This window comes from Kryptolebias marmoratus, linkage group LG24 (genome assembly GCF_001649575.2).
Source record: "Kryptolebias marmoratus isolate JLee-2015 linkage group LG24, ASM164957v2, whole genome shotgun sequence".
Taxonomy (NCBI): domain Eukaryota; kingdom Metazoa; phylum Chordata; class Actinopteri; order Cyprinodontiformes; family Rivulidae; genus Kryptolebias; species Kryptolebias marmoratus.
Window position 1 is genome coordinate 2,401,780 of NC_051453.1, and position 18,591 is coordinate 2,420,370.

General features: G+C 36.7%; 1 protein-coding gene across 2 annotated transcripts; it reads right to left on the reverse strand.

The window, feature by feature from the left end:
- Positions 1-795: 795 nt before the first annotated feature.
- LOC108238424 (phosphatidylinositol 4,5-bisphosphate 3-kinase catalytic subunit alpha isoform) lies at positions 796-18,426 on the reverse strand. 2 transcript variants are annotated; one of them, XM_017420505.3, is made up of 26 exons: positions 17,994-18,426; positions 17,594-17,668; positions 14,843-14,935; positions 14,555-14,723; positions 14,086-14,212; positions 13,584-13,793; positions 13,225-13,319; positions 12,905-13,060; positions 12,315-12,560; positions 11,744-11,829; positions 11,126-11,231; positions 9,818-9,970; positions 9,594-9,728; positions 8,281-8,405; positions 8,076-8,157; positions 7,703-7,867; positions 6,972-7,075; positions 6,709-6,880; positions 6,396-6,502; positions 6,150-6,271; positions 5,659-5,737; positions 5,387-5,557; positions 5,056-5,173; positions 4,485-4,636; positions 3,578-3,740; positions 796-3,430 (listed from the first exon to the last, which is right to left on the reverse strand). In XM_017420505.3, exons 3-26 carry the CDS (start codon positions 14,896-14,898, stop codon positions 3,323-3,325), a joined length of 3,207 nt encoding a protein of 1,068 aa, XP_017275994.1. In that variant the 5' UTR covers positions 14,899-14,935; positions 17,594-17,668; positions 17,994-18,426; the 3' UTR covers positions 796-3,322. The 2 variants fall into 2 exon arrangements, with proteins under 2 accessions (XP_017275994.1, XP_017275993.1); XM_017420504.3 differs by having other exon boundaries at positions 14,843-14,949; positions 17,994-18,425.
- Between the last annotated feature and the right edge of the window lie 165 nt (positions 18,427-18,591).

Genomic DNA, 18,591 nt, shown 5'->3' on the forward strand with positions numbered 1-18,591 from the left:
AGCCTGTTTGTTGTAAAGATTTAAAATTAAAAGGGCTAAATATAAATATAAACACTTCAAAAAAGTTGAGAATCAGAACTTTTGATTTTTTAAAGATGTTAATGTTTTTATTGGATATGATATAATTTGTCACAACTGTTATGACACCCGATCCTAAAAAAATTGGCTCAAGCACAACTCTAGTCCTTAAGATGGAGTTGACACTTCATTTTGAACTTTAGGAGTGTGGCATCAATAACATTCACTACCGGTATCAAATGGACTACTTCAGCCATCAGTGCTTACATACAGTTCAATTTACAAACACTTGTACAATTAGTACTAAACAAAAAGCATCCCCAACATCTCAGTTTCAAAACAATAATAAAAACAAACAAACATATGTTTCCAATACATGAAGTTTCAAGTAAAACATATGTATAAAAAAAATCTTTCAATTTTCATTCACTGATGTTTTCTTACAAACACAAACATTTTTTAATTCTCAGGCACAAACTTCCCAAGAGGGAGGGAAATCTACAAAACATTTAAAGACACCATCATGGCTGGTGTCGTCTCACACAGATTTATGGACAGACAGCTTGTGGCTTTTCATTGGAACCGGCCAATGAAGCTCTGCAGCCCGCACAGAACGATAATGCATGTGGACACACATGAAGACAGAAGTTAAACCTATCATAAAAAAAGAAATCAGACTGTATTGAACATACAACATCTTAATGCTGCTTTAAATTTTTACACCACACATAATAGTTACGCTGCTTGAGAAACATGCATATGAGACTAACCTTCTTCTTCTGGACAAAAAGGCATTTAGATTTATTTTTAAATGCATATACCAACTTGTTTTTTTTTTTTAAAGTATGTATCCAACATACTATATCATACTAAATAATCCAGCTATGTATGAGCTTCTACAAGATTCAATGATACCTGTTTTGACACATTGAGAAAATAGTGAACAGTTTCCTGTGGCACTGCGTCTGACTTGGCAAAAACAACAACAACAGACAGTTCAAAAACAAGAGGATGGGTGCCCATATGGTTCATATAAGCAATTCAATACATTCAGGTCAAAAATGCTGTGCTAAAATAACAGACCACAACTTTGGCCTCTCAATACAATCAGGACAGGTGAAGGGCAGACTTGATTAACTTTCACATTGTAGGGTTACAAAACTGATCATTTTGTTTTAATGAGAACGTTGGGCACTCATGAAGCTACGCTAAGGCAAGAAAAATGCTACTTTATCTCCTCAGAGCGGACTGTGTGGTTCTTAGTTCAGCTGAGGATGATGGTAGTCATCTGTTGTATCACATTTCATATCAGAAACAGGCTGGTATTTTATATATTTTACCTCATATTAGCTGTTCAGTTATTACTTGTATGCCAAATACATATAAAAATAACCACATTTTATTTTACATCAAAATTCCCTTTTTGCCACCTTAAGCAAATTAAAATAACTTTGTTAACTCAGGTCATAAACAAAGAGATGAGTAATTATGTCTGATATATTATTTCCAGCAGTGAAGTTAGGTTTTATCAGTTTTTAATCTTTCTGCCTCCTAAATTACCGACACAGATAACTGCGATTCATGTGGAAAATCATTACATTAGCAAAGCATGATTCTGTGGTTTCCTAGTAGATTATGAAAAATTTGTTTAAATTGCTCTCATCGTGCAATTTAACTAATTATAAAGCATTGCACAATGAAAATGCTCAAACAATTTATCTGTGAAAAAAAATTTAATGAAATGTAGGGACTTTTTTTTATAACTTGCTTGATTGAAATACTGAAAGGCTGTTTTAAAAATATACCAATAAATGCTAGTTTTGGTTTATCATGACTCAGAGTCTAATTAGAGATAAGTTTAGATCTGTTAATCTCTGTCAAAAATGCAAACAATACACCACTAGGGTCAAAACTACTTTTTGACTTAATAGCCATGGTTAGCTTACTTCAGATTGCTTAAGTCAGTTTGTGGAGCGTAATAGTCTGCAGAGCTGTAAAGTCGAGGCATTTTGTTTAGAGGAAGATGCAACATTCCCCTGTGCCTCAGACTGCCCTCAAAAGAAACAGTCAGAGGTTTATTATAGGTCCCATTGCACATAAAATGCTAAACTGACAGTTTCAGTCTTCCAGGTTTGCTTCAACAAATAAATGATTCCAAGCAGGGCTTTAATAAGTCCCAATAAAACAAGCTTGGCTACGACAAGGGCTAAAGTAAATGCTTACCTATAAAGTGACAAGCAAAATTAAAGGCATCAGCAGTACAAGTTAAACTCTAATCAGAACATCGGGGGTCAGCATTTTTCACTCATTTTAGTCTAAAGAAACTGTAAATAATGCAAACATAAAACTCAAAATACTCATGAACACAAAAATCTAAGCATATTTACAAAACCAATACTTTCTGAATTTCAGGTTTTGTTTTTGTTCCGACAGAAATAAAGTAGATACATAAATAAATCTAAAAAGTTATAATAAATCTGTATGCTTCTCTTATATTTTGAAGTGCTGTTTTCGATGGAGAGGCATCATCACCCAGAAATCAATGCAAGAGTCTAACAACACACCGCCAGTGTTCCCGAAGATGAAGTGCAGATTTGGTGAGGCTGTGGGAGACAGAGGAAGTGCTCAAAAAACATCTCTGCAAAAGAAAAAGCTGAGGCCAAATCTTTTGTGAAGGTCATCTTTACATAGATGATGGAAGACGTCATAAAAGCACACAAACCAAATCAGAATGACAGGTGTGTTACAGAAAACAATTTAGACAGTTCCTTGTTCCCTTCATCTTCTCAGCCATGATATTGAGCAAAAGTGCAGCACTAATATGACTGAAGGGTTGCAAATTAAATTGACTTTGGAGTGTCAATAATACCTTGGCAGATGTGGCTTCTTTGAGCATTTTTTTAAGGAGCAGCCAATTAAGGGGCTGGTTGTTAGTTGGTTGTTCAAGTTGTAACTACAAGTGAGAATAAGAAGTAGGAAGAGATAAAAGCATCATCCAGGTTCGACTGTTTCTCACAGGATCAGGAGGAAGAGGCTCGATCCATTACAAGAGGTGGAAAGTGTAAGGGCATCATCAGGACTTTGAAGGAAGGCAGAGAAAAAAAGCCACTGAAAATGTAGAAAATTAGAAACCAGGTTCAAATAAGAAAAAAAGGAAAAGTGCTTCAAAATGACGAGGTGAAAACTTCCATCGATAGTAAGTTTGTGTATTTGCTGTGGAGGGAATACAATTCCTTGTTTCTTCTGGCTGAGTATAATTAATACTCCATGTTGGAACTAGTGGATTCTGTTTGAGTTTAAAGAATTAGTTTAGTGCATGCTGGCGAATTGTGTGGAAAATCCAGTCCATCTTGGTGGTCCATCCTCCATGGTGAGCATCGTTCATCTGTTTCATAAAATAGTCCAAAGCCTCCTGCATCACATAAAAGACAAACAGATGCAATAGCTTTTCCTATTTTTTTTATATCAAATGTGAAATTTTGAAAATGTTTTTTAAACAACAAAATTTGCATAGATAGAAAAATCTCACTAAAAATGTCTCTTATTAAAGCTAACTCACCTGTTCACTCTTTTCCAGAGCCAGAGTCTTTCGGATGTAAGCAATGTCATCAAATGACTGTAGCTCAGGCATGCCAGAGCCAAGCATCATGGAGAACAGGTTAATGAAGAGGTTGGCATGTTGGCGAATGGCCAGGTAGGCTTTGTAACACATCTCCTGGAACCTGCAGCAACAAGGTGAATGTGGATAAAACAAAACTGTTTCAGAATGATTTGATAAGCAGATCCACTGTAGGTCAATCACATCAATGTCAAACAAACGGGGAGAAAGAAAAAGATTCCTCCAAATGTGAGTTTTTTTCTAGTCTGGCATCTGAGCAAGATTTAAGAACTATAAAACCATGTAGACATTTCATAATAAAAGATGTTTTTACAGGCTTGAGTAAGTTTTACCAGTAATTTAATCCAAAACCTATTACAGATTTTTATATCATCACACTGAAATCTCCTTTAATTTATTTTTAAATTATCACCTAATCATTTTATCTTGTTAAAATAAAATTCAATATTCCATCTTATAAAGTACTTGGTAACAGCAGAAAGGGAAATAAGTTCCTCTCAAGTGGTTAACAAAAATAATTTGAAACGTTGCTGCAAAAAAATAAACCTGGCTCTTTCACAGAAGCGTTAAGAAGTGGGTATTTTAATAACATTAGCACATGATTTACTTAAGATACAAATGATAAAAATAAAAAAAATAAATCTAGTCAGTTAAGCTTCAACACCCAAATAAGTCTTCCACTCTATAATTTCTGGTTTGTCAGATTTCAGATAAAGTTTCTGTCCACATAACAAACTTTTGAGATGGCAGGTAACCACTTTACAGTTTAGTACAAAAGGAAAGAAAAGGGCTGATCCTTGTATCAAATGAAAAGAGAGAAAGAAGTAGGAATAAGAGGCTGAAGCACCTTTCAAACTCTTTGGTCTTTGCACACTCCTGGGTTCCTTTGCTGATCACGATAAGGAAATCTTGTGTCAGTACAAAGGGTACCCGTTCTCTCTTGTAGCCAAATTTCTTTTTCTTATGATCCAGGAAATGTCCAAAATCTATATGAAACAACTGAAGGAAAGCAGAACAGAGCAAAAAGGGGAAGAGGATGTCAGCTAAACTATTCAAAGTAAAATTTATTTGAGGTGTCATCTACAGATACCATACCTGCAGAAAAAAATTAAACCTGCAGGCACCAATCATCAACAGTGTCAAGTTACTTTGCAAAGATAAAAACAACTATTTTAGTGCTTATTTGGCTTACACCCAATCATTTTAAATATATTCAACTATAACAAACTTTTATAATAAGGTGATAATCTGAAAAAAGTAGCTAGCTGCAGAGGCAACTTCTTTGTGCATGTTTTGTATTTTCTGAAATACATGTGAAGCATCAGGCCTCTGATATTTTACATGCTAGTAGGAACCCTATCAATAGTTTAAAATGTTCAAAGATCAGATTAGGTTAGTTCATATCTTGTACAAGTTACCTGCCCGTCATCTTTGACCATAATGTTGCTGTTGTGCCTGTCTCCTATCCCCAGGATAAATGTAGCTACACAGTAGCCAGCACAGGACCTTGTGAACAGATCCACAGCCATGTCATACCTACACACACAAAGAAATACACAGAAAGATATTCTGATAGTAAGCAGGGATACAATTAATTTACTGGATTTGAAAAATAAATTAGAAATGTATAATGCCAAATTTTACCAAATATAATCAAAACAACACAGGAAGTACAGACTGCAACTTGAAAATTTTAAATTTCATGTTATAAATTTATCATTTTTCCATTGTTAACAGGAAGGAACTCACATCTCTCCCTTGTTCTTGTCCTTGAGCCACTGATGCAGAGTATTAGAGTTGAACTGCAGGGCTCCTTTCAAGCCTCCTTTGCACTGAATCTGCATGATGGTGTGGGAGTTTCGAACCACTTCTATAAGACCTACGCAGTCTCCCAGTGACAGACAGCCATAGGGCAACATCCTGCAAAAACACAAAGAATACTTTATTAATCCAAAGTAGTGCAACAAGTGAGAGCATAAAGAATCAGGTAGAAACACAGACAATCAAAGTGAAGGTAGTACCGTAGGTCCAGTCCCTGATTCTGCCAAATGTTCTCCATGATTTTAATTATCTGCAATGTCAGCATATCCTGGCGCAAGTCTATGATGCACACAATCAAGACTGTTATTTACACACCAAGACAACAAAAAAAAACAGTGAATTCCTGCAATTACAACAGATAATTTTGCTGAAAAGTTCATTCTGTAATGCAAATGAGAAAAATTAAACAGTACATCTTGTGTAAACAGGACAAAAATATTAAGGGTTCTTCAGAATTGTAAGTCTGTGTTATTTGTAAAATTGAAAATTTTTCTCTTTTTTTTTTCAAATATGGAGTTGTCACACAATTAAAAAAAACTGCCATTTATTGATAAACACTTTTCCAAACTTGCATTTAGGCCTATTTTAATTAAATGTGTTATAGTGTATATAGAGTATAACAATGTAATGAAGGTAAATATGTCTTATTTTAGATATGTCCTTACAGGCTGCATGTGGGCTGAAGTCTTACCATCTCCGTTTTTGAAGATGATCTCGTTGTTTTGAAAAAGTAATTCGGACATGATGTCAGGGTTCTCCCAGTTGAGCCACAATGGCCTTTTTGCTGATGACATGATCCTGCATTCATCTAACCTGAGCACAAATAAAAGTTGTTTCAGATTATTAAACAAACAATCTAAAATATAATTTTCCACACATCTACTTAAAAAAAAAAATCACACAAACACACAACAGCTCATTCTGTTCAGTTACTGACCTCAGATTTCCCAGTTGATGTGCAGGGTTGAGAGGAGAGGTGAAGTTCTGCAGAGCATCCATGTAATCTGGTCTCTTCATCTGCTCCACAAGAAACCGCATCTGCACCTTTCCAAGGCACATAAAATAAAATCATAAACATGCACCAGTGTGAGTGTGACTGAAGTCATAAGATGTAAAAAAAATCAACGCAAAACAATTCAAGAACATAAATTTGCTGCTTAGGTATTCACTGTGCACTAAATGACAAAATATTACAACAGTACATTATTAAAATGCAAATGAAAACAACTCGTGTTCTGCCAGCATCTTACTTTTTGTGTTTCATCCTTTTTTTCCTGTTTGAGGATGTCAGTGAGGTTGATGAGCTTCTCCATGGCCTCTACCTGCCTGCTCAGGTGTTTGAGGTACATGCCACAGGCCCTGCAGTAAGCCTCCAACAGGAGCCCAAACCTCTGGCTCACAGTTTTATTGTGCATTTCTGACCTGTAAATAAGACACGATGGGAAGGATAGGGCAGAGATGGATGCAAATAAAGGCAAAAGCATTTGCAGCAGAGAATGAGTGAGTGACTCACTTTAAATGCCAGAAGAAGAAATGTCCTATTCTTTGATTGGTCAGGGCTTTTTTGAGGAGAAAACGAGCCAGCGGATTGTCAAGATACTGTTCATATTTTAATACCTACAAGAAAGATGCACAGAGGCTGCCGTTAAGTCAGTTTGCAAACTATGGCTTTTCTTCAATGTTTATGTTTGGACACCAAACTTTAAAAGACCTGAAACATGACAGACTGAACAAAACAAAATAAAAGTTATTGTGACTTGGAAGAAGTAGTCCCCTTTTGTGTGAAAAACATAGGAACTGAGAACATCCACAGTTCTTAGTACTCTTATTTGTAGGTCCTGCTTCAGTGTAGGAACACAGAAACGCATCACTGGTAACAGTGAGTAAGACTGGCTACATGGTTTCCATGTCCGCAAACCACAGCCCTTCTACAGTTTCAACTGTTGTCCAATTATTTATTGTTAAGGTGTGGATAACAGTAAAGAGCCAGATGGTTGTTCTGCTTGTTGTCTGGCGTGCTTTTTCTGAAAGGGAGATTGATGTAGGCATTCAAGCACTCAATTCATACAACAGTCTGGGTTGAACAAGGTCAGCCACAGATAGTTTTAAGGACCCTCACAGACTAGAGATTAGAGGCTAAGAAAATGATGTGAAACGCTTTAACAAACATGGAAACCAAGAGTGCCCTTTATTAGGCAACAGTAAAGGTCAGACTTTACTAGCCTACATTTGACTAAGACCAACCTGAACAAGCTGGATGAGGTACTGGGACAGTTTATCATCGGTCAAGTATTTTTCAAGGCAGCGTACAGCGAAGTGCCTGACCATGGGGTCTGGATAGTTACAGTCCAACAGCTCCATGGCCTGCTCTGGACGGATAGATGGCCATTCCTTCAACAGGCAATACATCTGGCAGACAAAGAAATAATTATGAATTACATTTAAAGAACAGATTTTTTTCTTTCTGAAGCTGACATAAGTGCTCAAACAATTATTTGACCTTTATTTTACCAGGTGAAATGTTTGAGAACCACTTCTCATTTATGGTTTTGATCAGTATAAAACTTGTGAAATAGATGTTGTCACAGATGGTCAATCTGAAGACAAATTGGATTACCTGTGCAACTTCGTCTCTGGAGTTCCATTTTACAGCGAGAAGGATCTTGGGAAGAATCTCAGGGATGTTCATGCAGTAGTGTCTGAAAGAATAATTATCATGTACTGAAACCCCATTAAATAGTTTTTACAATATAGATTTATGTTAAATCCATATAATCTAGAGTTCTACAGAGGTATGAATTCTGTAGTATCCGTTTGCTTACCTGTGTCTCCAGAGAAAGTCTTTCTCCTGCTCTGTGATTTCTGACAGAGGGTCCCTGTTACTCAGCTGCCTCAGCTGCTCAGTGTCAGCCTCTGTCAGGGCATGATCTCTGGCCACACGATTGCTCTAAAACCCAACAGAAGAACAGCATTCTGAAACACTTCACAGTGACATCACCAGCATTAAATATCAACACTTGCTATTATTATTAAGCCAGAGATGAAACTGTTCAACAATCTCAACATAAAAAAAGACAATCACAACTCCATCCCAGCAGCCATTCAACATTAGTCATTAGACACAACAAACATTTAATGTAATCAATACAACTAAAAATCATTGTTTAATACTTTACAGTCAAATGCAAATGTGTTATCTCGATTCCATTCACACCATCGAGCAAAAATAAGTCAACGATCTGCATGTTAATCCAGATTTGAGAAAAGTAAAAATGTGATTTTTTTAGCAAAGTTAAACTCACATTACTGTGACACTATTTAGTGCAAGATGGGCCCTCCTTACATTTGACACAAGATGAAATGCTCGGCACATCACCCAACACTATTTACATCCTGTCACATGGTAAAGTGTCTTCATCACATCACATTAACACAACAGAAGTCACGGTTCTCACGCAACACATCATTTAGAAATCTGATAAGACAAAGCTTCACCGTCATTAATAACTGAAGAGGGTAACTAAAACTGGCACAACTGAGTCAAGTGTTCACAGTAACTCCATTAAAGAGAAGTTTTATAGTTAACTCATTTGTTGAGGCATCTTAACAATTAAGGAGACACACCCTTTCACAAATTTTACTGTCAGTACAAAAAACCCCTCAGTTTTTAGGCAGCTGTGTACAGCAGCTCTCAACACAACAGAATCAATAGGAAAGCTTTATGACGTTTAAAAGAATGAACAATAGCTTTAGTATTTTCTGTACTGTTAAATGCAAGATTACTTTCAGTAAAAGTGATAGTTTGTTAATGGAAATATCCAGTTTTAAACATGAGTACACTATGCTAGGGCTGCAAAAATACTAATTACTTGAAAGAAGGCATTTTACACAACACAGCATGCCACACATCATGTAGAAATATAATAAATGTCTTCACTTTCCCTGGGCTGTGAGAGGTTGTGAAAAGTGTAAGATGATGTGTTATCCATGGTGTCTGTGTTTGTCAAACCTGAGGAGTGCCGTACTCACACTACGTAGAGTGATAACATCTTCAAGCCTAACTCCCAGCTAATTTATCAGATTGTTCACCATCATCAAAATGAAATGTATTTTTAAAGCTGGCATGTTAAATTACTTGTCCTGAGAGATTGTAGTTAAACCCCAGTTCCCTGGAGATGGTCCAGTTTGCATGATCTTCTACCGCATTCATATCTGGATATTTGACAGGACTGCTAAAGTGGTCAAACTCCAGCTCCAGGCATGGTGTTTCCTGTACAACATTAAAAATACACTCTCAAGCTTTTTTGTGTCACTTATATTCTTTATTATGTTTGACGATAAGATCAGAAATATGAATACCTTATTGGGGTTGGAACCAGTGACTCCTATAGGGTTGAGGAGGTCTTCAAGGCCATGAGGGACAGGCCAGAGGTTCAGAGCCATTTTGTTGGCCACCAGAGTGTGGGTGTAATCAAACAGATTGATGTTACCCCAAGCTAGTGGACAGTGTTCCTGGGAAACGAAACACATAACATAGAAATTAAGTAAAATATAAATCTCAGAATTTTAATAAGAATATAAGAAAGTCTCATGGTTCCCTCATGTCACAGACAAAGGGCAAAATGTTGTTCTGTGCATAACTACAATGACACAGCTGCAATAACTGACCCTAAAAAGTTGATATGCAGAAGAATGTGGGCATTTATTTAAAATGATGTGATTTCATGATTCTTGACTATGGTGTAAGGGGGAAAACAATTTCACTAAAGTGTTTTTAATCAAACCTACCAATAATGTATCAATTTTCAGAGTGCCTTTTCACAAAAGGTTGATGATGGAACCAGGCGTTAAAAAGCATCAGACAGAATTACGTACAGCCGGCCAGTCAAAATGTGCCTATTTATAGCAAGTGCTGGAACAAGGGGCTGATGCAGTAAACTGTTTATCTTTAATTCAGACGGGGCATGAAAGAGCATCCGCTAAACTGACATCAAACCTTGCTTCACGGGCAGGAGACAGGACTCGCCCTAGGTGTCTGTTACACTATCCATGTCTGGCATTCACTGATACTCTCCACACAAACATACAAAAACACACCTCTTCCAGCTTTTTGAGCAAAAACTGGTAAAGCATTAAAACACTGAAACACTAAGTCATTTCTTTTACTTTTTTTTTTTTTTAATTCATTTAGTTTACTTTATTTGTGTTCATTTTAGGTTCCATTACTCGGATAAAAGTTAGATCAGGAAAAAATATATATATTCTAATTTATTTTAATGTGGTTTGCACAAGAAAAAACACATTCAAGCATGAATGTTAAAACTCCCTCCTGCTGGTTCTGTCTACTGCTGATGTTTCCTGCCACCACAGCGCCCATGACTGATTAGTAATTAAACAGAGCTAAAGATGACACCACAGCTTCCATTTACCACAGACTGACACACAGACTAGATCACTTTCATACTTACACAAAAGCATACATAAAAGACATGAATACACATACACGTCCCGGGTGGGTTAGCATGCTGTTCTTCAAGCATTGCCTGTAATTCTGTATCCTTAGATAGGAACACCTATAAAACTGTCTGTATTTGCCGTCACCTTTTAAAATGTGCATTTAGGCTATAGTTTGTAATAATTTTGATGTCACTGTGTTTTTGTTCTTACTTCTTTGGCCCCCTTTCTGCCCTTGACTGAGCAGATTGAGAGGCAAAGTCTGGCAGCTCGGGGGATGTCAGGGATGTACATGTCATAGGTGAGCCACTCATTCCACCTGCAGAAAGAATGATGGAGATACTTTATTAGACAAGCCCACAGACATGACAAGGAGCAGGAGCTTAAAAATGTATCAGCTGGGTTGCTCATGTATTTTTAAACAATAATGTATATATGATCTGCAAAAACAATTCAGGTGACTCTTTACTGCAGAAGGTTTTTGTTTTAATTATTTTTATGAGATTTTTTCAACCATGCATTTATTTAAAAATAACCTTTACTGCAGGCATAAAAGAGACAATCAGGACAAGTTAAGCAGTAATTTAATACAGCTGTTTAGTGTTACTATCCAGAACTAAACTGTTAAGTTACCCTCCTGGCTCTGACAGGTTAAAGTAAATTCATGGTGTAGATTTTCAACTGGATTTTTTAGTAAAATTACACAAGAAAAGAAGCTCTGGTTCCATTATATTCCAATAACGTCCTCCTTATTATTTTAGAAATGTAATGTTCTAGTAAACTGAGATTTAAGTTGTTTTTTTTTTGTCCCTCTATATGGAAATTAGTTACCTGGGATTAGAACAGGGCACTCTCTGTGTGTTGACGTTGTCACACATTTGTTCACCTCCATGGTAAATACCCGTCCTCACATATATCTATAAGTACAGAATAAAATGTATGTAAATCTTATTTGCACACACTAGCATGTATCTCAGAATTACAAGATTCATAACCTGTGAAAGAGATCCCAATAATTGTTTAGTAGTCTTTAAATAGTAGGCAGTCTGGTAGTTTTGTCAGATTTAAGCATTTCCAGACAATAAACCAGCATCAAGTAACAGAACTGGTTCCCTTTGAGATGTTCACAAGAGACCAAAACAATGACTGTTTCAACAGGATTTGGAGAAGCAGGAAGAAAGGATATCGTGCACAACTGAAAAAACAGTCAACTAATATAGCTACAAAAACAAATAATTTCTACTAAAAGTAACTTCTTGGAGTTTGGTCAGTTTTTGTTTTCTTCTATCATTCATAAAAGCAAAAAATAGATGGTGGAATGATTTTGTTTTAGTCATAAAGTGTTGTTTCATGTTAGAGGTGAACAGACAAATATATTTCTGTAGTCACTGGGCACCCTTACCTTATCTATGTCCCGTATATTCACGTTAACATAGGTGGCACAAAGGATTCGTATTCGTAGCGTTCCATTGATGGTCCACAGCGACTTGGAAGATGCCTCTCCATTCATATACGACGTCGCCGTGGAGATCCGTCGAGAGTATGATGGCATGACAAAGTTATCTGTAGGCAACTGGGTGTACAGGCTGTCTTTAGCCATGAGCATCAGGTTAGGCATCCTGCTCAGCATGATGCAACTACGAATGTACTAGAAAAAGGCACATGGAAAACAACAGATGGTTAGAAAAAACACCCAACAAAAACAGATCTGCTTAAATTACATTGTGACAAGTCATTTTCCAGCAGCTGCTCATATATGATAAAACCATCACAATACAATAGAGACAAAAAGCAAATTATCTAAACTAAAATATAATCTATACCATTCTTCAATCCTGTAAACTAACATTATTTGACATTAGTATACAGAATTTTGGGTCTCTGTGGAGAGAGAGCCACAGTAAGATTCACTATTTGTCACTTTTTTAACTCTTTTTATTCATTTAAAGCATAAATAATTCATTTAGCCTGAATCAGTGAGCTGCCTCTTACCTTATACTGGCTTATGGGGTGCTTTTCCAGCAGGTATTCATCGCAGCCACAAACTTTGAGGATGTATTTCCCCTGATATTCCTGAACACACATCTTTAGCTGCTCTGGGGACAGCAGCATGCTGCGTGTCTTCTTACGAATGGCCTCTGCAATCACCTTTGAGGCATAATACATACAAACAGCCATCAATAGTGCTCAGCATGACAGCATTTATAACTTTACTATATTGAAGGCTTTGCTGTGTTCGTCATTATATACAAATACTTCAGTATTCAATCACTAAATGTCCAAATTAAGATGGATTAAAAACAAAACCCCACCTGTTCAGGCACACAATCATGGTGGATCTTCAGTGTATACTTTTGCTTGTCATTGTTTGGTGAAACAATCACCCATATTACAACAATAATCTGACCTAAAAAAAACAAAACAGATAATTTAGGCTGAGAAAAAAAGTCAATAAAACAATTCATCCTAAAGCAGAAAAACATAAATCGTAGCATTTCTTATTTCATAGCATTATTCTATATGGAATACAACACAATGCTTCTTTTTCTATTGATTTAATACAATAACTTCATGCTGGTACCACTTAAATTGTTCCTTTGAGCATCATTTATCAGATTTCTTCGTACAGTAAAAATACATAAATAAAAGCACTGCAGAAAATGATGTGTACCTTTGTCAAGTTTGCTATAGATGTGTTTGGGAAGTTCCTGTGTCGATTCTACATTGGGTGGGTAAACGTACAACGCTCTGCTGTGAGGGCCACTGGCGTCTCTCAGCTCCACTGAGTCTTTACAAACATTCAGGATGTTTCTCCTGAAGTCCTGAACCTCAGGATCCTTCACCAGGTCAAACTCACACACCGGCATACCTATCGCAAAACCTGTCACAGCAGAAAGAAGAGCCCAAAAAAAAAGTCCTGTAAAAATGTCTTATGCCACCATAACACCCACCTAAATATTTTATTATTTTGATTTATATAACAAAGTATTTTATGTAACAGAAAAAAGTAAATATAGTAATTATAACTGAAAATAAAATAACTTTAGGATGCAACTGTTTTGCTACTCTCATTAGATGTACATTTTTTTTGTTTGACTGATTGTTTTATTTTGTAAATAACAGTTACAACAGAACCAATACTCTTACAGATTAAATAAATAAATAAACCTCACCAATCTCTCTGTTTAGGATCTTTTCCTCCCTGTTGCCAACTGGTTCAATGACTTTGAGGAAAGGCTGGAAGAGCCGAAGGTCACATAGCCTTCGAGTCTCATCATAAAACTCCTCCCGCTCTGCTTCCTATTATATCAAGAATAAAAGAAGAATGTGCAGTGAATATTGATGTGAAATGCTGTTAATGCTAGTTGTTAAATTTGATAAAGCCTCGTCAGTTGCAACAAAGTGTGTTTCTTTTGCTTAAGTTAAACATTTTTTGTTATATTAGCGGTTAAGGTGGTCCTGGAGGTGTCATGATTCCTTCTGATTTACTGTGATTTAGGCAAACGATGAGCTCACCAAGTAAAACACACTGATCTACAAGTGTGTTTTGCTTTGCACATTGATAAATCATTGTTGTGTGCTGTGTCACAGACTATGCTGTCCTTTAAAAACACCCATCTGGAGGTATTCCTGAGTTCTCACCTGTGTAACACTGACAAAGATGTAGGATGTCTCCTCCTGTAGGAGGTGATGGAGAGGATATTTTCTGGCCTCCTTGAACAGTTCGTGTTTGATGGTATTGAGTGTGGCCTCACGGAGACACTCCAGGGTCAGAATCATCCCATTGGGCAGCAGACAGTCCACCAAGATCCTGCACATACACAGAGTATTGTCATCTTCATGACAAACTTTAAAAAGGAATTTCTTCATACAAACCTAATCGAGTGGTTGTATACTAATGGGTCTGTACAAGAATCAAGATCGTCATACCTTGGAGGCATCAGGTGGATTCCCCATAGTTCCCCTGAGGATGGTCTGGGAGGCATCTTCCTCTCAGTCTCTCAGCTCAGTTATACAATGAAGCTGAAGAGCACAACCTAAAAAATGTTAACACTTAAAACCAAGGTCTAATACAGAGAAAGCTCCATTTAAAATTCAGCCTAGGTGGAAAACTTTATTCAAATTACTCATTTCCAAAGCTAAAGTGCAGTTTGTTGAGTAAAGTTGATTTGATGCTTGTGTTCAGACTATAAATACTATCTGAGCAGTCACCTAAGAAAAAAAAACAACATCTGACAAGTACTAATTAAAGATGTTCACTATGTTCAACATGTTTTTAAAAGGAACTTGTGTTCAAACCACATATTGTGTAACCTAAAAAAACCTACTTTATGTAATTTCCTAAAAAAAAGAAAATCAAACAACAAAAATACAACTGATTTACCATATACCTAAAGAAATCTGACAAGTACATTTGTAAAGCTTGTTGTATGACAAAATGTAGTTACTTCTGATCTAATATGAGCTAATTCTCAGAGAAGACCTGTGAGCACCATTCACTGAATGTGTATCAGAACAGCAGACTTGTTGTGATTCTAAGATGATGGGAAACAAAACATTACAAAAACTCCAACATGTTCAGAAACTGACTGTGGAGAACCCAAGGCGTGTCTAAGATCTCCTGTTGTTCACCTATTTGTGTCACTTAACAACATGGTACACTTATTGACTTCAGATTTTTTAATAGGAATATAAGTTTGCCTTATATTTTATTAATTATACAGTTAAACTTTATTATACTCACTCACATTTAGTGGTAAATAAAAATGAAATGCATTAGACATTCACACACAAACAGAACTCTAAGTCACTTTGGCCCAAAAACCGAAAGCAATTTCCAACCTTTAAATAGTATTTACATCTCCCTAAAATATTGTATACATTTAAGCTAAAAAGAAAACTTTTTGTCACACTAGTTTCCTGAGTCATTTTAAATAAAATCATTCAGCAAAGTATGACAGTTTGGCCATAAAAATTTCTCATTTCTCTCTAAAAAACAATAAACAAAAATCAACTGGAACCAAATAGTGATTCAGTTCAATAATCTATTAATAAAAGCAGGTATGACCCATACCAGGCATTTAGACTAGTCAAAACTGCCTTCTTTTCATGCAAAACAAAAATATCTATGAAGCTTAATGAAAAAAAATCTGATAGTAAAATATGTACAATATACCTGTAGAGGCAATATTTTGTTTCTAAAAAGCTAAGTAGCCAATAAGAGTGAGTAGACCTTCACTAATCATGGTTACATCATCCAGCTGGGAAACGATGAGTCTTCAGTGACATAACTACTGTAGACAGACTGCTAAACACAACAACAGTGACTCAGCTGCAGATGATGCTGATGATGACGATGACGATGATAAAGCATGCTTTCATATATTTTACCTTCATCTAAATCTCATCTTATGTACAACTATTAATTAAAGTTCAGAAAGACCATTCAGATAAAAGAAATATATATATTCTCCTTCTTTGTGTTTTGTTGCTTCTTGTTCCACCAGTACATGGCTAAAATAGTTGTCTAATCTTTACTACATAAACATTTCTCAACATACAACAATATTTTATCAAAAATATGCGCTGCTGATAATCTGGAAAGCAAAACATTAATGGCATGAAAGTTATTTCTTGTCTGAGTAGCAATAACTTTTTGAGGGAATTCAAGAACCATAAACATGTTTGTGTTAAAGTCAATCTACTTTCTGAGAAGGAAATGATAAAAACAACAACAACAAAAAAATAAAAACAGTTTTAAAAAATGTTCTAAAAGTGTTTGACTGTTGGAAAAGAAAATCAATTGGGAGCTTTTGAAAAATCTAATTAATTAACTGGCCTAATCTGAATATTAAAACCTACATCAACATTTAGTACTCACTTATAGATTTCAGCTAAGTGAATCAAAGCTTTTAAAGGTTGCAGTAGCGTCAAAGAAGAAAATTACCACAAAATCAGTAAGAAGAATTAACGTGTATAATACTATGAAAATTGACATGAAGTAGTGACAACTTTTTATCCTCAAAACTAACCTTTTAAAAAGTTATACAAGTAAGAGCACATGGAAACTTTCATAAAGGGACCGTATCCCAAATTTTACTTTGGAGGCTAACCTTGTCCCAAATGCAAATACAAAACTGTCCGGTGTAACCATCCTGGCCGTGAATAGAAGGAAGGCTGCAGGAAGTGTAAAAAACAACATTTACCATGGGAGTAGCACCTTCCGAATGACAGATATGAATATTCCTGTCAGAACAGGTAAGGTTTACAAACCAGGGACAAGAATAAACCTAAAACAGAATACTTCTGAGCAAGAACAAACTACCCATTGAGCCTGTCACCCTGATCAGGATGCAGTAAAGTACTTTTGGACAAAGGAGGAAGCTTCCTCAAAACACAGGATGTGGGGAGTGAGGAAACAGTGGCCTAGACACAAGCTTGCTTTGAATATTGGCACACAACTACACAATATTTCTGTGGGCAGGCTGGCAAGATTAAACATCTGCTGAGTCTCTGCAAAACATAGCGTTATATCTTTGTGGTTAACAGGGTTTAACCATTTGCACCACATTGCACAACAAAGTGAAAACACTTGTGACATAGGGATCGAGCTCTGAAATGAAAAGCTCTTACATTATATATTGTAGAATCAACAAATGAGACAGATTGTGTCCAGTATACCTTTGAGAGAGGCTCTCCTATTCGGATGAAGTGACAGTTCCACCCTTCATGTTTCCACCCATCTTCATGTTGTCACTGAAATGTTTGTTGGGAGGAGAAAGGAAATTAAAACCCAAACAACATCACAGCCCTGCAAAGCAGCTGGGGTGATTCACCCAGGCTACAGCTCAGAGATCACAACAACAAAACATCAACGCAATGATAAAAAACACAGCGTATTAATACAATTAATCACCACTTTAACCATGCCGCCTCTGTCAATATACAGACATACATTTGGACACGTTTCCATCATTTAGTAGGCGAAATGCTAATGCTAACCCTATCCTCGTGTAGTTTGAAAACACAACATACATTCCGAGTGAAAGGTGAAAAACAGCTGATTTGTTTGATAGCATACCCTCTGCCTGTTTGAGGACGGTGGGCCGAAAGGCGACCTCCAGCCTGTTAGCTTCCCGCTAACCAGCCCCTCCGGGTCCCAGCGGCTGGGCTCGGCGGCTCCGGGCGCCGGGAGCGAGCTGCTATCTGTCGGTCAGCCGGCAGAAAACCCTCACGCGCCGCTGACACTGAGGCTTACCGTGACGGAGAGCAAAAAGAGGCCACCATGCTCAGTCAGGGGGGCTCCACCTGAGGATGTTGTGAGCAGCTGAAGTGCTGGTCGGCAGGACAAGTTGTGTTACTGCGACAAAGCAGCCACGCTGTCTGGGGCCCTCCTCCCTTCCTTTAAAAACACACAAACAAGAGTGAAAGCGAAGGTCTGCTGTGTTTGTGACAGGACTTCTCCACAAACAAACAGACGTTTTTAAATTCCAGGAAGACAAATTAAAATAACAGGCTGCACACAAAGTTATGGAAACATTGTGTCACAACAGCCTGCACACATCTTTGCACACACCCAAACTGGCCCCTGATCTTATCAAATGTTTTAAAAGACACAGAAATGTGGGCATAAAAACTGACAACAAATGAGACATAATTTTTAAAAATTAGGACATGAA